The sequence below is a fragment of the Tuber melanosporum genome (genome assembly GCF_000151645.1).
Source record: "Tuber melanosporum whole genome shotgun sequence assembly, scaffold_13, strain Mel28".
Classification (NCBI taxonomy): domain Eukaryota; kingdom Fungi; phylum Ascomycota; class Pezizomycetes; order Pezizales; family Tuberaceae; genus Tuber; species Tuber melanosporum.
In genome coordinates, this window is record NW_003298786.1 from 126,753 (window position 1) to 149,413 (window position 22,661).

Sequence of the window (22,661 nt, forward strand, 5' to 3'; positions counted from 1 at the left end):
GCTCGTGCAGGCGTTAATTCTCGCCCCATTTTCTAGCAACAAGCGCACCACGCCCTCACTTCCACCTGCGACAGCCCTGTGCAACGGAGTTTCTAGGTAATTGTTTCGAACATTTACCGTCGCCCCTCCTTCCAGTAACACCCTAACGATATCTTCATGACCACTATTGGCGGCATGGTGGAGCGCGGTTTGCCGATTCACTCTCTCCAATCCGGAATTTGTGTCTTGAGCGTTTACCTGTGCGCCTTTATGAAGCAACAATCTGACGAGCGGCCCATGGCCTTGTCGTGCCGCCCAACAGAGCGCTGGTATGCCGTCCTTGTCAGCTGCGGCGAGAGTGTGAATTATTGGTGTTAGAAGGCGGGCGAAGCGGCGGTTTGTCAGAATTAAGGCGTTGAGGTCTCTCGGGTCTAGGAATTCGTCTGCGATTACGAGAAGAAGCTCGTTCGGGAGGTTGAGTATTGGCATGGCGGGGTTGATAGCTTTGGTGGGGATGGGGTGGGGTTGTCGAGAGTTTATTATTATCTCTCCCAGTTTGGTGGTGTTGTCGTTGCTAGGGGCACTAGGGCTCTTCTTTTTTGGGGGGGATTGGTACTGTGTTGTGTGATATGGTATGGTATCGTGGGTTTCGGAAAAGAAAAGGAAGGAAAGGGAGAAAAGGAAATAAAAAAAAGAGCTATCCTATTCCAAGTCAAAGTCCCCCAGATTCAGTGATCCATCTGAAAAGATAAATAATAGAGGAAGGGGGCCAATTACTAAGTTACTCTTTCCTCCGCGAGGGTTGTAATATCATATCATATCATAGAACGATAGCAGTGAGTTAGATCAAGTGAGGAAGAAGGGTGATGACTTCCGTGATATCGAAGGCCTTTTTGCTTTTGGGGAACTCGAGCGAGACGCAAACGACATACAGTACCTCCTAATCAACCTTCCTCCCTTCCTGCCAAGCTGAATATTTTGACACCCTCCCTCTAAACCACCAACCTTTGATTTCACCATAAACGTCCTTTCCCCCCTCCTCCTCTCTGCCCAGTGCCTGCCTACCTCCTGCAGAGCTCGCACCCTCCCCCCCCCTCCATCCATCCATCCTATGATACCTTGATAATATTAGGGCTTCACTTCATCCTCCTCCTACCGCCACCCACCCGAGCCCGATTAATAGAACTAGCGACCCAACACATGGATTCCCGGAAGATTCTGATCAATGGCTGAGCTGCAAGGGGTCGTCGTTGATGTCGTCGAATACAAAGTATTATATTTTGCCGAAGAGATAGGAAGAAGAAAAGAAAAGATTAGAGGGAGAGAAACAAAAAAGGGAGGGATATGGAAAAGGGGGACAAGCAAGTGAAAGGGGCACCGAATGGATTTCCTGGCTCCGGTTGAGGGAGAAGAGAGAGAAACTCCAGTAATCGACTCGGTCTACCCTAACCCTGAACCGATTTCGACCTACATATTCCATGCACGATCTGTCCTGTAGGATGCTCATTGCATACGAAGTAGATTAGATACTCTCGATAAAGGGGATCAGTACCCAGACTTAGCTCTCATCTCTTGATTCTCAGGGAATTCATAGATCCATCAAGGCACCGATACCCTTTGTTCTGTGAGAGAAGTTGGATATCTACTACCGGCGTCGAGATTTAAATGGGTACTTCATGGAAACTCACTCGAGTTTTTTTGAAAATAGTCAATTGGGAGATACTGGGAGCTGGATGTGGTGAGTTTTTTTCTCACCTTTCATGCCATGTTAGACACCCTCGAGTTTTAAACTACACTGCTTCAACACGAGACCCATGTCAGGAACATCATCAGACTACTCGCGTGAGTAGTGTCTACGAGTAATGAAATGGGGCTATGATGTCAGATGGTCTTGCTCTCACGTATTTGTGCTGACACGAGAATCATTCATTTCTGGCCGCACACTTTTCTATCATACCCGACAATCAGCGTTGTCAAACCCTCCTTACATGCCTTAAGCTTACCCCGGTTGTGGGAAGGCAGCCCATTTGCAGTCACGAGCGAAATTGTCCAATTGAAGTTGCAGAATAACCCATGAATTCATACTCGAATATTTTCCACAGTAGCTGTCAGCAGTCTAATGCAGGTGGAAATTCCCTATTCGCCGATATGAGACGAAAAGAAAGCAAAAGGAAAAAGAAGAATGATGGAAAAATAAAAAAATAAAGGAAGGAAAACATAGTATAAAGGGGAATAGAAAAGAGGAGGAAGCGGAAGAAAAGAAAAGAAGAGGAGAGGAGAGAAAAAACAAAAAACAAAGACATGTTAATGCCGAATCAAAACAAAACCACCACAACCATCATTAAGGCTTCCCCGCACAGAAAACGGGTTTAAGAACAAATAAAACTTTCAAAAACAAGATTTGGCTCCATCATGAGCAACGATTGTAAAAAGGCTTGTTGAAATCTACCTATCCCTATCCCTTCTTCCCCTCCCTCCATAAAACCTTCTCCTTTCGAAACTTCCCCTCCCCCGGAACCCCTCACCCCCGCCTTCTCTATCCCCATCACGTTCCTTCTCCACCTCCTCTCTTGGCTTCTTTACCGTTGGCGCCGGCAACCCCGTCTTCCACTTTGGATGAGTCCCCTCTTTGCAATTGCTTCTGCCGTCCGGACAGAAGCCAGCCAGATAAAACTTGCAGATCTGCTTCCTGACGTGTTTTTTGGAGCACGTGGGGCCTAGTGGACAGAAGCCGTTCTCGAAGTGTGGGCATGGAGGGATTTTACTGTCGGGGTCTACGTGTAAGTATAGACATTCCTCTCCGTTGCTGCAGTAGCCATTTCGCACGAAGAAATTGCATTCGGGCATTTTGCGTCTGTTTGGACGAATCAAAGTGGAAGACACACATTATTGCACTACCGTTAGCCTTCGTTTACGGGGGGGAGCAATCAAAAAGGAAAGAAAGTCGAAGGATGACCATAAAATGAAATGGGGCGAAGAGAAGGGAGTGGACTTGCAAATTGTACTCATGAAGAAACTCACATGCCTCCCCTTTCTTGCATAGCGACCTCAACCAATGCTTGCAAACTAAACTACTCCATTACCACCATCGTTAGCAAATTTCCTTTCCCTTTCCCTTTCCCACTTCCTTCCTTCCTCCTCCTCCGTCAACCGCCCCCAAGCCCAGCGTGGAAAAAAAACAAAAAACCTTGGAAAGACTAAAAAGCATTACTTGTTAAAGGAGCTTGAAACCGCATGTTTATCCGGACAGCTGTTCCCCATGGGACAATGTCCCTGCACAAACAGCGGACAAGTCCTCCGATTAGGATCCAGACCAAACCTATACTCCTTCCTCAGAAACTCGTGAAATGCGAATCGGTTTCCAAACTGCTGGGACTGGGGATTGAGGATCTTCTCGGCGAGCGAAGCGTCCGGGGATGCTGCCGCCGTAGTTGTCGCTGTGGCCATGGTCGGTCGGATGGGTGGCCGGGGAGGGAGAAATGGAGATGTTAGGCTTGGTTTTGGCGTTAGGTAAGGTGATGAGAGCTTGAGGGTAGGATTTTCCAATGTAACTTATGGGTTTACTTTAGCAGAAAATTTTTGTGGCGGTTGCGTTGGAAGGCACCAAGATGTGGCTGTGGGTGAAGAAGGATGGATGGGGTCCGGGACTGAGGCTGATGGAACCATTGCGAACACTCTATCCTCGGTATCGCGCCAGCTTACTTAGCTCAGGGTCAGGGCTAAAATCGCATGAACACGTGACACGGATAAAATGAAGCTCTCTCACCTAAAGAAGAAATTTGCTTTATGGTTGGGAGAGTACCATGAGGATTATAATCCACCATCTGCTTCGGTTCTGTAATCTCGGGGTTCTGAGACAGCAGCTCCTGAGAGGGATTAGTGTCCCCCCCCGACACGGTCCAATGTCGACTCATTAGGTGTGTTGGATCTCATCAACCAGCGTTCGCAATTCTCTTGACCTATCGAATTACTGTAGAACTACCGTGGGCTGACGGGCTGATTTCTGCTGATAAGCTGATAGTGGATTAGGGGGTTTTTGCGGGACTGGTACTCCACGCACGGTAATCGATAAATGTGCTTGCTTTCTCGGCATTCGGGGAGCGCTTGGCTAGATATTTCTCATATCACAAGTTGCGCACTTTGCATTCAGTATCGCCTCGTGCGGGAGCCAGGCTACCGACCCACCTTTCGAAGAGGGCACCCTTCACCTACCATATCTCTACTGTGTGTCCAAATGATATAGCGAGCTACGGCTGTGGTAGGGGAAAACTAGGCCTCTTTGTAAGCGAGGCATAGACACAGGAGCCACCGGAAAGGAAACGATTTGATTTCAGCGGGTAAAGCTGGGAGTGCAGCAGCATCGCCGCAAGAATCTCCATGATGGGGATGACAACAGCGCACCAATAATCATGCATTGTATCATACGACCAGTCGAGTCGAATCAAGTCGAGTCACCAAAAGAAAAGAAGGATAATGAACGGGAGAGAAGCTTCCTCCTCCTTTTCCGAGTTCCTCTTTCTCTCCGGCTATCTGTCCCACTTAGCTGCTGGTATGCATCATACATGTATCCTTAGATATCATGCTGCCATGTACCTTACTTACCCAAGTACTGTACTCGTACGGTATTACATTGTCATCAATCACGCACCACCTTACCGATGCACCGCACAAAGCTCGCAATCTTGAGAAACCCTAGAACGGAAATGCCCACAACTTATCTGCCGAGAACACTACATGAAATTCGTATGGTATAGAAGCTAAAAAGCAATGAAAAGAAAAAAGACTCAAGGACCGCACAGGGCACGTGATTTTATGCATGCCTGCTCCATCTCGTTTTCGTCTTGGCTGTGTGGTAGTGGCGGGTCGGGTTTGCTGGGCGGGGAGTGGTCTATGATAGTGGGTATAATGGTGGGGTAGTCCGATGTGAATGCGGGGGGAGGGGAGATGAAATAAATAATGTGACGGTTGGAGGTGGAATTGGATACTGTATGGTCTACTTGTAATGCGCGAAGTTTTTAAAAAGGGCTGCTGTTGCATGCCACCGGGATCTGGCCCTTTTGCTTGGATACGGGTGGTATGCAATAGTAGCCCTTTTTGAGAACGCTTCGACAGTACGAGTGCTTGTAAGATACCGGGTAGTAGCTACCGGACTGACCAGACGGACTCCTGCTGCCCGAGCATGATAGGACACTCACTCACTCGCTTATAGAATACCACTTCCATACAGGGCACACCCATCAAGAAATGGTAGAGTGCATAAGTGATGTCTTAACGGAGGTGGTGTACTCGAGAAGGAAACATTCAGAGAATCAGTGTTTCTTCTCATACTATAGAATTGACAAAGGAGAATCACAGTGAATGATGAACTACTAGAAGACCTTTCTTCTAACACATTTCCCACAGAGTCAAACACTTATAGGTGCTCAGTGAGCATGGTGCCTAAACTTCACTTGTCCTCGCTTTAATTGGCTTTAAATCCGGTGGCTTATTTAAAAGATTGATATTAATTTATAGTGCCAGTACTTCACTACTGTAGAGATCACATCCATCTGCTAACATTTGTTTGTGCCACCATGTTTTTTCTTTTTCTTATTTCTTGGAGTAATAACTTGTAGCCAAAAGTACTTAATCTCTGAGGTTTGGAAACCGCATGGCAATTAATGCGGGTTTAAGAGGTTCTTCACCATGAGAACATGTATTTTGTTGGGGAGGGCAGTTTGGTTGCGTTTTACCAGAATTTTGTCTAGAATCAACTCTGCACCGTGCTACTTTTTTTATTCCTGCACTGTGCAAGATGGACGGAATCCCAGGCTCCCGTTCAGGCATCCCTCCGGAGCGGAAAAGGAAAAAGAGTTTCAGGGAGATACACGATCGAAATAACTGCTGTATCATACACCACAGTCTCTACCATTCTATCGCACCTTGCGACTTTTCGCTCGCTCGTACACTGTATGATACTATGATTGCGTTGCACGGATACGAGTGCTGTTCTCGTATTCCTTACCGTACTCTTCCACGGTACAGAACCAGTCTCAGTAAACCATTGGCTCGCAATCAATCTAGGCAAAACCAATCAGCCAAATCAACCATGTTCTGTAGCACCGTTTACCCTCCTCCTCCTCCCCCCCCCCAAATGCCCAAGCCTTAACTTGTCTTACGGTGACGGTGCCTAGTCTATGGTTCGATAGTCCATGGCAACACAAGATCGAGAGGGGGAAAAATAATAATAATACGGTAATCCTATACGGCGGAGTACGGTACCTACAAGTACCCCATGAGATGTTTTCGTACAAGACAGGGATAATTAACCAGCGAGATACTTGTGATCCATGCCTTGTACGAAAACATCTCCCACGGGTACTTGTACCTGAGTCACTGGTCGAGAGGTATTGCCCTGGGCGGTTCTACCCGACGGACAGTACGGTGCAATGAGAAACAATTGGCGGTGTTGGCACCGTTTGCAAATTACCGTTACTGCTGATAATTCCTCGCTAGCACCATCTCTCTCCCTCTTGTTCGCAGGGAGGAGAAGGATCAGTGCAAGCAATATAGGTACAGTATTGTAGGACAGGTAAGGGTTGATGATATTATGTTACACAAACATCGGAGATCATCTCTTGGTGGCGTCACCGTACAGTACCGTACTCGAGTGCTGTGGTATGGCGGCGGGAGCGAGGTCCGGGGAGGGGGCAAAATGGGAGTTTGGTTATGGTACTGTACGAGTATCATAAGCTATATATCATACAGGTGCCCACAATTAATGTTGCCAAGAAGGCCTTCGGTGATCGAACCTGGGGGTTAGCTGGAAGGTGAGGAAAGGGGAGCAAATTGCTCGGATGAAAAGTTTCCAGCGCAAGCAATAGTCCTCTTCGTTTTATTGGGGAACTTGAATCCAATGAACGCTGGGGATATTACTATGTACGGTCGGGGTAAAAGGTTGACGCCTTGGGCCCTGTTTGGCACGCCAGAAAAACGCACCTTTTTTGATGATGGCTCAGCTTATGGTCCTCCAAATGGATTTTTTTGTTTCCGTCACAATGGCCGGGATGGTAACGGCTGTCTGGGTATTTATTTATTTTTTATGACCTTTGGTGACAATGGAATTCCGGATTTAGCAAAAATTAAGTTTTTATATGGTGGTATGCAAAAACTGGGCCTCGGTTTTTGCTAAACCTCGGATCCCCTTTGTCAGCGGGGGCGAAAGAGAACTCATATCCACATAGTAGCCGACATTCCGACTTTAGCGGTGAAAACAAAAATCTGTTAGGAGGACTGCAAGTTGAGCTATCGTACAGTATGGTGGAAAGAGTGGAATGTTGAAATATTTTTCTGGAGTGCCAAAGAGAGGGCCAACTTTTATGGTGTTTGGTATTAGTGGAATGATTGAGAGATGTCTAAGTTGAGAAACGTCAACTTCATTGTGCATACTAATTTATTTACTTCTACTACCTTTTGGATCCTTTCACTGTCGTTTTATGGTTCTATCTTATGACCCCTTGGTTCAAAAAAGCTCGTTCCGACTCCTTCAAACATTATTAATCCAATCATCCCCCATTCTTTGATACATTGCTCACGATAGAGTTGGTGAGCGTTTGGTTTAGGTTGACGGGCAGGGTAGTGCCTGCTTTATACGGAAATGTCTCCGCTGGCCCTTGTATGATACTATCTCCGGATTTTTTTTTTGTTGGGGGGGTTGGATGGTAGGGGCTTGGGGGAAGAGTGCCTTTTCTTTTTTTTTTTTTTTCTCTTTCATTTTTCATTAAATTTTTTCATTTTTTCGTTGGCTGAATGGAGGTTGGGAGGATGCTTGCATTGTGATGGTGGTGGTGGTGTTGAGCAAGAGCTTAACCTTCCTTTCTTCTCCTTTCCCTCTCCTTATCTCTCTTATCCCAGAACTTGACAACAAGCCAGCCGCAGAACGCTCTCGTGTAGACCACCGGTATTCTACTTTCCCCGTAGCCGAGTTCAGCTCTGCTACTCGAGTGCTCGAGTACAGCTGGACCACCAAACGTCTGAATCGCCTAACCTGCCGGTACTGTACACCAAGCACTCGTAATTTACCTACCCGTTGATGCGCGGGGTGTGGGTTCACTAATTATAATTATCTTTATGGAATTATGCATACCAAGCCTTTTTATCACAACCGGCCAATAAGCTTGCTCGCGGGTTTTTCGCGTAAAAAGTTTGGTTAGGCCGGATTTGGCTTGGTAGCCGTCGGTGGGTTGTTGACGACATGACTGGCATTGGCTGCGCTTTGAAATAAGTTGAATTGAGTTACAACTCTGGGGTGGAGGAAGGGAGGGTGTCTGGGGCCTTTTGATGCTAGGGGCAGACTAGGGATGAGGCAGTGAGTTTGCTCGGGTACTCGAGTATTGTACAGTACTCGTATCGTATCGTATCGTGGGAGGGAGTGTTTTTGTCTCACTCGGGCTTCCCTAGCAAGGGGCAGTTGTTGGCTTTCAGTGAAGAATTTCTCATTTCCGAGTCATTTCACAAGTAGAGTACGCTGTGAATAGCCTAGGCCTGTGTGCTGGTATAATAATGGACTAGTGTACAGGATCTCCTCCGATAACAGCAGTTCTATCATACTAGCATGTTGCCTATCGTGATTGGTTAAGCTTCAGAATGGACTGGTCTATGATATATAAGGCTTCTATTGGAGGATGGCCCTGCATTGCGATAGTCTACAGCACTCATGGTCTCGTACTCGTACCGTATCTCATTTGGCGATCCGATGAATGCATCCAGCATTCCACCCGTCTGAGACGCACTAAGGGGATGCCATGCATTCCTCACTGACTACTGACACTGATGGCAATGCCGACAGGGACCGTCATTCCCTTCTGGAGACGGGTGCGTACCCTACTTACCGCATGGGATGTGGTACGGCATCGTAGTCATAGTTTAGTGAGGGCATCTCTTGTCCCACCACGGCCGCCACCGCCGCAAAAACTGCTCCTTGCGGGGTGGGAGGTGGATCCCAATAACCGTCTATTGTACTGGTACTACAGGCTAGGCTGTGGGAAAAACGGATACGAGTAATAACTGGTGTCATAGGTGTCACCGGGCAGAGGGGCTGACTGCCGTGTTAGAGGAGGTGCTTGCCTACTTCCGGGGCATATGATAAGCCTATGTGTGTTCATGAATCATATGCCTTGGAGAAGCTAGTGGTGGAGTGTTCTAGACTGGGCTTACTAGTACTCGTACAGTGAGGGATTGCAGCTTAATCCTGGGACCGCACGCAATTTTTGCTCATGTTGAGCGAGAAGTGCTGGGACATGAATTCAGGACTTGCATGTATCCCCTTCTTTGCCCCTCCGTTGGGAGCGGGAAGCTTCGAGATTGGTGGGTTGAGAATTTCTATTGTGTTTTCTCCTCATATTGAGTAGTGGGGAGGTTCCCCCGCTGGGGTGCATGATAGTATGTATCTTATATTATTAGTAGGTGCTCTGCCGGTGGGTTAGTTCGCCCAATACGATCATCTGTGTGCATACTTCCTTCCGGGTTTTCCCTTTCTCAAAAGGATTTACCCTTGTAATACTGTGTCTTTTTTTGTGCTATCATAGGTGGAGGAGTTGCTGTGCCAGTGTTACGATAGCTACTGTAGGGCGTTCAAACGGGGGTCCTATGGTCTTAGAGTTTGTCTTGCTTTGGGTGGGACTTGATTTTTCTTTTTTTCTTGTCTTTTCCATAGTAGCAAACTTTTGTCGCTGCCCTTTCTTATATATTGTCACAGGCAGCTATATCTCTCGCCCCGCCACTATACTGCGACCACACATACAACACACCTTACCTGAGTACCTTTTTTTTTTATGATAGTTTCCTTTTTTTATTGACCTCCGGGGAACAAGGTTCGGCATAAGGGTATTTACAGTGAGGTAAGTCGCCGCAACCCGAGAACACAAAGGCTCTCCTTGCCTCACTATAGCCATGTATGGAGAGTTCCTGACGGTGACTCCTAGCCGGTGATACCGTATCCAATTTTCCCGGTAGACGTGGATTACGGTGAAACTTCAGGGCCAAGCAAACAATGTCTTCCAGGGCGGACACAACCCCACAACAAACTACCTTGCCGTCCCCTGCCAATCCCTCGTTACCCCTCTCCGAAAATATGCCTGTGGTTAATGAGGTTATAAGTCGGTTGCCAGGCAGTTTGGGGGAGAATGTCATTACTACTCTACTGATACCCAACCTTCACTGCTTCACCTGCAGTAGTGCTATCGAGGAATTACTCTCGGGGCTGGCCCCTCCTCCACTGGATATTTCTATTAGCATCCTGGACCATAGTGTTATAGTCACTCACACTCAGCTACTTTCTCCGCGGGATATCATTCGAGTTCTGCTCGAGGCGGGGTTTAAACTTGATACTGTCTCTAGCGCATCCGGTGCTGAGGAGTCTATGATAGGGCCATCTTTGAGCGGTCATATAATCAGTTTTCAAGGGGATACTTACGATTGGCTGGAAGATATGCAGATGAGAATCAGAGAAGTGGTTGGGAAGAAGAATGCTGAGGGGGAGAGGCATTTGGAGAATTGTGAGCTGTGCAGGAATGAGGCTCTCCAGGAGAAGGGGCTATCTTCATCTCGGTCTTCGATAGGAGCTGGCTGGAAAGGTGGTGCCACGGCTCAGGTGGGTCCTGTTCCTTCTGAGGATGTTGCGGCGACTGAGACATCTGAAAAGGTGGCAATTTCGAAGGAAAACGAGGTATCTGTGGGTCAGAGAGGTGTTAGAGATATGCAAACTCCCGGATTTGTTCCGGCAGACACAATGCACGAAGCCGTCATGTCCATTGGTGGGATGACTTGCGCTTCTTGCACTGGTAGGGTGACTGAGGTTCTGGAGGCCCTCCCGGAGGTCAAGTCTGTGAGCGTGAACCTTATGGGTAACAGCGCGACAGTCGTGTTCAATGCCGAAGAAATGGGTGGGGCGGAGACGGGAGCACAGAAGCTTGTGTTTGAGGTGGAAGAGACGGGCTTCGAATGTTCGCTGGAAACTCTCAACGCTTTAGGGGGGGAGCCAGATACTGTGGTCAAAGGCCGAGTTGGGGTGGAGAGAGCGGTAACGCTAAAGGTTGAGGGAATGTTCTGTGATCACTGCCCAGGAAAGGTCATTGATGCTCTAGAATCCTCATTCCCGGATGAGTTGCTTAGCATCGTTGCCCCTATCACTCGACAATCTGGGCTCGTTCATATCAAATATGTACCACAACCCCCTGGCTTTGCTTTACGACACATAACCGCTGCAATATCGTCCATCTCCCCTGGGTTTATGGTATCGGTACACCACCCTCCAACAATGGAGGAACGTTCCCGCCAGTTGCAGCTTCGTGAACGAAATCGGCTGCTCACTAGGCTCATCGTATGCTTCATAATTGCTATCCCTACCTTCATGATTGGAATAGTCTGGATGACTCTGGTATCCAAGGAAGACCGAGTCCGAAAGTATCTGCAAGAGCCAATGTGGGCTGGAAGTGTTACAAGAATAGGATGGGCTTTACTCTTCTTAAGCACACCTGTCATGTTCTTCGTGGCTGATGTGTTTCATAAACGTGCTATTCATGAGATAAGAGCGCAGTGGAGGAAGGGAAGCAATGTGCCAATTTTGCGGAGGTTTTATAGATTTGGGAGTATGAACTTGTTGGTTTCGTTGGGAGTTTCAATATCATACTTTGCAAGCGTGGTGTTGTTGGCATTGGATGCTGTGACCATGCCTATGATGAAGGCTGAGGGTATTAATGGGCGCGCGGGGGCACATATGGGAATGGAGGGTATGGGTGATCGTGGGGAGTCGAAATATGAAACGCACACTACTACCTACTTTGATTCAACGGTTTTCTTGACGATGTTTTTGCTGATTGGTAAGCAATGATCTGGGTTATTGTGTTTTTCTTGCTAACAATTGGTATAGGTCGATTCTTGGAAGCCTATAGCAAGAGCAAGACTGCGGACGCAGTAAACTTGCTCAGGGAATTGCGGCCATCTGAAGCACTTTTGGTGGTGAGAGCAGATCAAACAGATATCGGGGCGGATGCAGCAGCTTTCAAGGCTGGCCCAAGCCAATCACCGATTGGAGAGAACGACCCAAGCAATTCGGAATACGCAGATAGTAGAACTTGGGGAACCCGATCGATTAGCACGGATCTTCTCGAAGTCGGTGATATCGTTTGCATCGTTCGTGGCTCGTCACCCCCCGCCGATGGAACTGTCATATCTGGTCACTCGCAATTTGATGAGTCCTCCTTAACAGGGGAGGCACGGCTGGTGCCAAAATCGGAAGGCGATTTTGTCTATGCGGGAACCATCAACCAGGGCCAAGTCGTCAATGTACGGGTTGATTGTATTGGAGGTTACTCAATGCTTGACCAGATTGTAAAGGTTGTTCGCGAGGGTCAAACTCGACGTGCGCCAATTGAGCGCCTGGCTGATGTGCTAACTGGGTATTTTGTTCCCGTCGTGACTTTGCTTGCTGTCACAACATGGGTTGTCTGGCTTGGATTAGGTATATCAGGCCGCCTTCCTGACTACTACCTGGATGTTGACCATGGAGGGTGGGCTGTTTGGTCCCTCGGATTTGCCATCGCTGTATTTGTCATCGCTTGTCCTTGTGGGATCGGCCTTGCGGCGCCAACTGCTTTATTCGTTGGCTCCGGGTTAGCGGCGAAGTTTGGTATTCTGGCGAAAGGTGGCGGCGAGGCCTTTCAGGAGGCTTCATGGTTGGACTGTATTGTTTTTGATAAGACTGGAACATTGACTCAGGGTGGCGAACCAAAGGTTACGGATGAGAGGATACTCGTTGAGGGTAGCGAAGCTAGGGAGATTGCATACGCTATTGCGCACAAGCTAGAGGGGGGATCTGCACATCCACTTGCTATAGCTGTGATCGCGCATTGTGATACGAAGGAGATGACTGATATTTTAGTGGTGGAGACTGAGGAGACACCTGGGAAAGGTTTGAATGGGGTGTTTAAGCTGCCGGGTGGCGATGTTTTCGAGGGCATTATTGGGAATGAGCGGTTCATGGAAGAGAATGGTGTTGTTGATATCAAGCTCCACACAAGGGTCCTAGATAGTTGGAAGCTGGCGGGCAAGAGTGTTGTCCTCCTGGCGATCAAGAAACATGGAGCCGCCGACAAGGACATCTTTGGATCGGAATACAGACTGGCGGCCTTCTTTGGTGCTACTGATCCACTCCGCCCGGAAGCGCCGAATGTTGTGTCAAGTATACGAGAGAGCGGTATATCAATTTGGATGATTTCGGGTGATAACGAGAAGACCGCCATTGCAGTAGCTTCAATGGTAGGAATTCCAACGGAGAATGTAATTGCAGGAGTACTTCCCACCGAAAAGGCATGCATCCTTCCCAGGAGTTTTTGTGGCTATTCTACTCACGCGTTGCTAGGCCGATAAAATCGCTATTCTCCAAAGCACCCTCCCTAAGCGGCCTCGCACCGGCTGGCGCCGCTTCTTCCACCGCAAGAACTCTCCAAAATCCAAACGAGCAATAGTAGCTATGGTCGGCGATGGAATAAACGATGCCCCTGCGCTCTCAGTAGCAGACGTCGGTATTGCCATAGGCTCAGGCTCTGACGTAGCAATCTCTAGCGCAAAATTCATCCTCGTATCCTCAGACCTCCGATCGCTGCTCACCCTGACCGAGCTTGCCAGGGCGGTGTTTAGGAGGGTCAAATTCAATTTCCTCTGGGCATGCATTTACAATTTGATTGCTCTGCCGGTGGCGGCGGGGGTGCTGTACCCGGTGGCTCACCGGCGCATTAGGCTGGATCCTGTCTGGGCGGCTTTGGCTATGGCGTTTAGTTCGGTTAGTGTAGTGTGTAGTTCTTTGATGCTGAAGACTAGATGGTGGGGTGTTGGCTTTCGACCAAGTCAAGAGAGGTATAGGCAGTAACTTAGAAGGTTAGCATTCTGTATAAAGATCGAGGGGGGTTGGAAAGCATTTTTATTTAACTCTGTCTTTCCCTTTTTTTCCTTTTTTTATCGCTTGATTTCCCTAGGATTTTGCAGGGTTTGGTGTTTGATTTGTAGTACCATGTGCTGCTATGGCTGATCGTCACTCTCGCATTTTATACAACAACCTGCTATTCGGTTTTTGCGGAATTAGAAGGGCAAGGAGAATCATTTGTTGTGGGCAATACATTAGAATCCTAGACGTTATCATGAGATTTGAGCTGTGAGTGAACACCTGAAGTGAGAAATTTTCTGATTATATAACTTTTATATGGTCGCCTGCTCAAATTTTGTGCGCCCGCCCAGGAGGTTGTAGCTCCTCTCCGTAGGATTACCTGCGCTAGGCAAGCCACTACATAATTGACAAAGTAAAGTCCGGACTTTGAACGCTTAGATTCTTAACCGCTTGTAGATCTGTTTTTGTAATAATTAGGGAAGGGGTTGACATGGAAGGTGAGATTAGAATGTGCATTTTTTCATCGTTTTGGTGTAGTTTTGTTGTCCTGCGAGGAGGCATGATACAACGATTGACCGACTGTGACTTACGCGCGAGCACTATAATAATAATTATTATGATAATATTATACATTCTATCATGGCAATCTTTGGGAAGGGATTTGATACTCTTGACCCTTTTCTATCTCTCCCTTGGGATCAAGTCTCTAGTAGAGTGAAGGATATGTACCATGTATCACTTTGGTAAACCGGGCAGTATCACGACCTCCCCCCCCACCAGCCATACTAGAGATTTCTAATATCTTTGACAGATCGCGTTCGCTCCTTTTTTCTTATTTTCTTCTTCTGATACCCTGGCATGATGCATGGTGCATGGCCTAGAGCTTGATCCTACCACCTCATGTCACCCTGAAGACTTATCGGGGAAAGCTAAGGTTTTCCCGATCTCCTATGGTAGTTTCTGTGGAGTAGGATTTGTCCGTTTACGTCCTGCTCCGAGCAATGGATCGCTCAACAATAACTTGGCTCATTGTGTGTGTGTGGGATTTCTGTAGGATTTTAGGCTCCCGATACTTGCGATAGCGATCAATTAGTCCTTGACGTGGTCGTTCCCCTAGATAGGTTCTCTACTGAAAGTCTCTGTTTGAAGGGATACATATCTTTCCAAAATATCGAGTGATAAACTGTGATCAGTGGAAGGAAAGTGCCTAAATAACTCTTTCGCAGAGATGTCTAATGTTGTCTTCGAAATAAATTGTTTTAACGTGACCTTATTCCTGCCACCTTATGGTTCCAAGGTAGGGCTCGCGAAATTGGCATATAAGAGTGTTACGTCCACTCATCCTTTCCTTTCCTTCCTCCACAAATTCCACTGTCGACATTGTTCCTTCACAACCACGGCCACTACCAGGCTTTTCTATCCCATGATTATCATTCCTTCCCCGCTACTCTACCGGAAGCAATTTACTCACTCTTCACAAGGTTTGTACTTAAATAGTGATGGTCATGTAATCCTGGTAGTATTGGTGTGAGTACGGTGAGGCATATGAACAGGTAGCTGGAATATGAGATATACGCATGCGGGAGATTTGTGTGGCATGGCTAAGCATTTATGCGAGAAGGGAAAATTTCTGTTACCCTCCTGTTGTGTTTTTTCCTAGTTTAGTCTACTTCACTCTCTACGAGCAACCTTTCCTTTGTCAATTAGATAGTCAATTCACATCTCCACTCTCTCCAACCAGTCGAGTAACTGAGCGATCCGTTTTACCACCATCAAATAGTTGCTCTTCGGACGGGGGGTCCGGGGTCCCCGTGTGTGCGTTAGAGTTGTCCCTGCTCAGACTTCTGCCAGCTTCGTGCGGAATTTGGTAAATTCCTTTCTATTGCGGGTAGAACAGAACAACTTTGGTTAGAGGGACTTAGGAAGAGAGTGTCACCGGCACGGAAAAAATGATTGCGAAAATTAATGTCGTGATGATTTAGCCAGCTTAGCGCCTATCCCACGGACTAAACTCCTACCCCCCCGGGAATGTGAGTGAAAAAAGGCCCTATAGCTTTTGAGTTGCACGTCGTTTTGCGTGCCATTGCGCGTGCCCCAGCATTCAAGAGTGGTAAGTTAACAAGCAAACATCACATCGCGCTAGCTGCCGGGCGGGTGTATATGGAAGAAAGTCATGGACCGTTTGAACCCCGCAAGTGCACGAGCGGTTATATTCAAGATAGCGCTATTAAGAAAATGAGATAATTGGCTTAATCTACCCCTGGGGAGAAGGCCCACTCTGAAGAGATTGGTAAAATTGCAAGTGAAAGCCTGGATCCCTATTGAAGCCCATCTATGGACAAAATGGATCCTTACTCTAATGGTACTTCCTGGACCTCGGGCTGGTTTTTGAGGAGTTTACACCTCTGATTGTGCTCGGAGGGATATGGGGTATCATAATACATTTATTTGGAGGTGTGGATGGGGGGTTCGAAACTCCCTGTTCACCATATCTCTGTGGGGGCTGGAAGGTGGATTCTTTGTTCTTTCTGTACCGGGATGAGGATGGTGGGCTGTGTTAACCATCTCTAAACGGGTTTGTGAGTAAATGGATCCTCAAGGGATGTGAAAGTCAAGGTTTGCGCAGATATGATACCTCTTGCTTACAAGTTTATAACGCAAGAACGCTACAATGTTCCCAATACATAACAACCCCCGTTTAGGGCATCGTGTCTGGTTCGAGGCACATCGCTAGTTTAACTGTGATGAAGGGCGGTATTTGAAAGTGTGGATGGTAATGGACTACCGAGTGAGATGCTGTGATATCCTTTACCGGCGAGCCTTTGGTATGCCACCTTAACCCTCCCCATCCTCCTGTCTATCTTACTGTAATACATTATAAGTGCGGCATCTTGTGGGACGTGGGGATGTTTCACAAACGTCCAACTCTCGGGGGAAGGAAGTCTTTTGAGGACGGCTTTCTATGGCTGTGTAAGTCACATCTTTTTTTTTTTTCTTTTTTCTTTTTTCTTTTTCTGCGCAACTCCGGAATGACACATGTGAATAACGGAGGGCCTTTTAACTTCTTTTTATTTAATTGATCGTAAGACTATATAGCTCTCATTGAGGAAAATTGGGGGGTGAAAATAGTTTGTCTGTCGGGGGATTTGAAACGTTAGAAATCATGAGATCTCGCTCAAACCTCCTTCGCGGTTTCTTTACACTCTCAAGAAATTCATTCTTGTTTCCGGTTGATATACTTACCAGTGTAAGATGTTATGGTTATCCCCGTTCTTAGCTTCCTTGTTCTTTATCCTTGGAAAGCCATACCTGCTTTGTCATCAAGTGTCCTACTGGACGGAATGGCTGACAAGGCCGGACCAGCTTGACTCTGCCGTCTCTATAAAAAGCTGGTCTGTAATCCGTTCCACCGTTATATAATCTTACTATTGAATAAATATTTACCAAATAAACTCCTATCTATCTGCTGATGTTTTCCTTGCTACCGGGTTCATTCCTATTCTTTGGCCTCATCCATGATCCGGATTCTGTGATGAGATCTTAAGACCGACCTTGTGAAAACGGGTAAAGAGGGATCCAGTACACCGTTACCCTGCTAAAAAAATGGCCAAAGAAATGGTTTACCGTCCACCCTCGTCACTTCTGGCATTGAACCTCGGCACTGAGTTGATAACATCGCGAGTCATGTGGGCTGCCTACTCGTAGTTGTATCCAGCTACCGCGGCTCGTCACGCCGCTGTTAAAGAATTTTTGAGGGCCTACCGGGGCTTGACCAGCCGTGCTGTTCAAATTCCATGAATCTAGCGTGCTCGGGTAACCTTGTTCTTTGGATAGGTAGGATATTGAATGTGGGATCTTGTCAGGTTGGCAAATATTAGGTGGATTGACTGGCGTAGTACATTTATGAAGGGGATGAACGTTGTCCAGTGCCTAGTAGGTGGATTGTGGAAGGGGGTTTTGTATGTATGTAGGCTCGAGCACTGTATAATACTCGATCCACCCTTTTTTTTTTTTTTTTTGGTTACAGGTGTGGGCACTTGTTCAATGGAATTGACTATACTGGACACTTTCTCGCGCGGTACACCGACAATTTGCCTGCTGGATTTGGGGATTTAAATTTTGATATGAGGAGATTGGTGGGTGGGTAGGGAGGGATTTTCCGGGTGCTGGAAGAAGGGGGGGATTTAGGATTTGTTTGCTGGTGTGACGGTCCATATACATTACTGTTGGAGAGAAATAAGAGTTTCGGTTGGGGGGAGGGGGGAGTGGTGGCGCTGGTGTGGTTCTTGGTGGTGGATTTTGATACACGCAGGAAGGAGCTGTGACGCTATAATATTAGATACCTAGGCTGTCGGTGTGTGTGTCGGCAACGCTCATACCGGTGTTCAGGTTTGAACGTGTGACTTCTTCTGCTGGGTGGATGGGCATGGCGGAGGGTTTTTAGAATTCACTCACCGCCGTTGAGGATGTGAGTTTGGTATTGTGTAGTGGCTAGGTTCGAGCCTCTCGGTATGGTAATAGAATGACTCCAATGCAAGCAGTCTTCGATGGGGCAACCGTCACTTTTGGTTTACCTCTGCGCTTATGCAAATTTTCTGCTTTCTCTGAATTAAGCTATCGACTGCGGTTCAGCTTGTGGCAAAAGAAAAACAAAAATTCATGAGTTGCACTTCGCCCAAGTATCGTACAAGTATCGTCCTCTCGGAACATGCCGGAAATATCGGAATAAAGTAATTCCGCAACTATTCTTGGTACAGCACAGCACAGCACTGTTCAGTCGCACCTCACCAACCACAACGGTGCAGTACCGGTGCCGTATTCCGAGTACGCCTGCTACTACAGTACTACTCGAGTACGAGTACTTTGAACTGCCTCTTTCTAATTCGCCCACGTGGGATATGGAGATCCGGGATAGCATACATGAGTCCGGAGATATATCGGAACGAAGGTTCTATCATGAGTTAGTATGATAAGTATAATAGGATCAAGTATTCTGTCATACTTTGAGAAAAATCAAGCACTCTTGTCAAATCTCTACGGGTACTCTACTCGAGTACGGCACCCAAGGGAGGAAATTACGGTTAGACTAGCAAGGACTGGGGTAAGAGCTTGAAAAAGGGCTGGTGCGAGGTACCCCGGGTTGACTCTTCCGCTGCTATCCGGGAACGGGTTGGACGGCTACCGGTAGTCCGTTATTGGGCAAGGATATTATAAAGGGACCTAATTATGAGAATGTGCTATTATAATCTGGCTGCGCAGTGCGGGGCAAGCTTCCCGTAAAGAAAGCGGTGAGTCTTGGGTTCGCAATCCTGCTGTGAGGCTTGGGTTTATCCTTCCTTGCTTGCCTCCATCCTTCCGTCTTCTCTTCCTAAGGAGAAGGGTTTCCCGCGGTTTAATTTAGTTTAGTTTTGTTTCCAGGCGTACCCGGGGGCGAGGTCTTTTTTCTTTTTTGTTTGAGTGTATCGTTAATGGGTTGGTGTTTTGAGAAATGGATCGGCGGTGGGGGCCTGGAGTCAACTGGGAAGTAATTTAGTCATCCTCCCGGGTTGAGGCGGTTTCTCTTCTTCTCTTTTTTGGTATTTCTTGCAAAAAACCTCTATTATCCGGGGGCCTCGAAGAAATAAATAATGATGGCAGTGATCTCGATACCGTCAGGCCCTATCAAATCATGTTTTTTTTTTCTTTTTCCCATGTGGCTCAGGGTGTTCTACCTCCCCGCCCGCGTGGCCTGTGGTATTAAGAGTTCTGTGTGATGAGGGATGTTTTCCCGGATTTGAGTTTGATTCCATGTATATTGGTTGTATTATACTTGTACCTTCGGATAGAGTGCCTCGCACCAGAACGGTAGGAGGTAACGAAGGATACGGAGAGGGGGACTTCCCCAGCCTCGTTCAGGGCCGATGGGTTGGTTATTCCTGGAATGAGAGGATTGCTCCTGTTGTGCAATCGTGTAGACCTGCCCTAGCGATTTGACGGGATAAAAGTAGAGTGTGGATGAGTTGTTAGTACTGTATGCATGGTTAACGGCAGTGCAAGAGGTGGGTAGCACCCCGTGATACCAAGTACCCTGGAGGCTGGTCTGATGGGCCGTTGTTGTATTACTGTAATCATGCAACGTCCACCAGTAAGGCAACTCAATGTTCTCCGGATGTAGGTCGGCACCCTGTCAGTGTCTGTCACCTTGGGTGGAATTAAAGGACTAGACATATTAACGTAGGAACCGGAATAATAACTGAACTTCACGCTAAGACGTCCAGAATTCTCCTCTTTGGGGTAATTGGGTGGAAGCACCCGGAAAAACTGACGTTCGGGCCTGCGCAGAAACCAGCAAAGGGGGAAGAATAACAGACGTTGCAAAGAAAGGTAACCAAGCGTCCTGGCCTGAGGTTCAATTATTCTCGTTGTTTTTGCTCAAGGGATATCGTGAAAATATCTTTACCCGGCAAAAGCAATTCATTCTCTTTTTTGTCGTATGAAGGAAGACAGAGTCTAGGCAAGTGCTGCCGTACGACTGGGCTACCCATATTTCTCCGAAAAGCTTTCACTGAAATATGAGCAGGTCGGGATAATTAATCCGGAAACTGGCGGAATGGCGTTTCTGGATCGTCTGGGAGAGGCTTTTTTTTATAGGGTTCCCGCCAGTATATAAAGCTCCCTTCTACTGCCTCGAATTCATTTTCTTTCCTCACTACTCACCATCTCGAGTATCATTCTACCTCCTCTTCCCACTTCTTAATAATTCACGCTTCTTCTCTCGCCTTTTACTCCTCACTTACCCAGTCAACAAATCAAAATGCAATTCTCCACCGCAATAATTTCCCTCGTGGCCATGGCCGCCAGCGCCTTTGCTCAAACCACTGCCACCACTGCATCCTACGACGTCACCTACGATACGGCGAGTCTCTCTACCCTCTCGATCGCCTGCTCGGATGGTACAAACGGCCTCAACTCGAAGGGCTATGAGACCCTAGGCTCTGTCCCCGGCTTCTCTCTTGTCGGCGCAATCGAGACCATCGCCGGATGGAACTCCCCCAACTGCGGCAAGTGTTATCAAGTCACTTACACCGCTACCGGGGCTTCGATCTACATGACCGCTGTAGACCGCGCTACCAGCGGGATTGTTTTGAGTCTGGCGGCGCTTGATGTGTTGACTGGTAACAATGGGAAGGCTTTGGGACGTGTGGACGTTACCTATGTGGAGACTGCCGCGACTAATTGCGGGTTTCCTGCTTAGGGTATTGATCTCCTCGTGTGCGGGATGGGGTTCTGGTGATGCTGAGGTTAACAGTTTAATAGGGATCGGTGGTGCGGTGAAAACTGGGCGATGGGGGCATTCTAGTTCGGAGATAATGGTACGGTGGTTGTTTCGGATGGCGTAATAGATTGAGCTGGAGAGCATATTCAGGGAGTTTAAAGCGTCTTTTACATATATACCTTCCTTTCGTGGCATTCTCATGTTTCCCTAATCTAGTTGTATTTAATAAACTTTATACCTAAAACCCAACTGTCAATTATTCCATGAAGAATTCCCAACAAGACTCAATTCATGAGTACCCAAGTGTGTCTATCAAAGCCCGGAGCTACAACCCTTGCCCCAATCAAGATTTTCTCGGAACCAGCAGGGATAGTTTTCCGATTTTTCCTGGTACCCGAGTATCATAATAATCCGCTTGCAACAGCGAAATACAGATCTATGGAAACGCATGGCAGCGTCCTTTCCCCGGCGGGGACCAACTCCAGATCCTAATCGAGGTTCGAGCTCGTTGTATACAGGGTAAGGGGCAACGATCACAGATTTGGATTCGATATCTGATGTTTCAGAAATACCCCTCCCTACTGGGCTCAGGTTACCCCCCTCCCGCCCAACGTTTTAAGAGAGATATTCCCAGATGTATGATATATCGGAGAATTTCTAACCTTCGCTCTCGGATCCTCTGAGCAAAAAAGTCCCCATCACATCATCCGTAAGGCCGGCTTAACTGGCGTAGTTTCCCTGAACATGAACAAAAGCGTGGCAAAACTTCTTCACTATAGTACTCTTCGTATCATTACCCCTATCTTATGATATCGTATAAGAATTCTATCTATGTCATGGCATCTCACTCGCCCAGCAATAGAGTTCGAAATTCCATGTTTGCATGGCGTGCAATGTGGTATAATAGTATCATATTATACGATAATATACGGCGAACCCACCGTGAGCTGGCCGAACTCCGTTTGTACAAACAAGCTGGTAATGATAATATCTATCGAAAATGTGTGTATGATAGTGGAAGGCTTGGGAAGTTAAAAAGCAAAAGCGCTCGGGGGTTGTATCTCAGAGGGGAACGTATATAATAGTAACCCAGCATCAAAAACTTTTAGCTGCGAAGGGCAAGTTTTGCCGGGACTGTATAGTCCGGTAAAAATCGATATCATACCCGGGGTGGTGGGGGAAAAAATAAATATGATAATAATTATTATACCAGTGAGCAAGTGCGATATCATATCTCAAACTCTGGGAGGGGTTTATATGAATTGCGCCCCCCCCCCCCCCCGCCCCGCAACCCGGGGTATATACCGCCCCCAAACGGAAAAGGGGTTTTTTTTTTTTCCCCCCTCCCAGAAAGCGCCTCCGCTCCCCATCCCCTATAATAACTGTATGGGCCCGCGAAAAACCCAAAAAACCAAAAAATTTCTCTCCCTCTCCCCTGTGTGTGTGTGTGTGGGGTTTATCGGAGGAAGGAAACCTACCTTTTTTCCCCCCTCTTGGTTGGAGGCC

At 47.4% G+C, this 22,661-nt stretch overlaps 2 protein-coding genes; one reads left to right on the top strand and one right to left on the bottom strand.

Moving 5' to 3' along the window:
• Nucleotides 1–2,038: 2,038 nt before the first annotated feature.
• On the bottom strand, nt 2,039–4,425 carry GSTUM_00004539001 (uncharacterized protein). XM_002836066.2 has 7 exons: nt 4,165–4,425; nt 4,031–4,117; nt 3,746–3,975; nt 3,532–3,655; nt 3,191–3,472; nt 2,985–3,050; nt 2,039–2,833 (listed from the first exon to the last, which is right to left on the bottom strand). The coding sequence occupies exons 5-7, from the start codon at nt 3,424–3,426 to the stop codon at nt 2,425–2,427; spliced, it is 711 nt and encodes a 236-aa protein (XP_002836112.1). The 5' UTR covers nt 3,427–3,472; nt 3,532–3,655; nt 3,746–3,975; nt 4,031–4,117; nt 4,165–4,425; the 3' UTR covers nt 2,039–2,424.
• A 4,240-nt stretch (nt 4,426–8,665) lies between these two features.
• Nucleotides 8,666–14,159, top strand: GSTUM_00004542001 (uncharacterized protein). XM_002836067.2 has 8 exons: nt 8,666–9,857; nt 9,942–10,609; nt 10,661–11,837; nt 11,888–11,976; nt 12,055–12,855; nt 12,916–12,955; nt 13,046–13,296; nt 13,418–14,159. The coding sequence occupies exons 2-8, from the start codon at nt 10,010–10,012 to the stop codon at nt 13,883–13,885; spliced, it is 3,426 nt and encodes a 1,141-aa protein (XP_002836113.1). The 5' UTR covers nt 8,666–9,857; nt 9,942–10,009; the 3' UTR covers nt 13,886–14,159.
• The last annotated feature ends 8,502 nt before the right edge of the window (nt 14,160–22,661 follow it).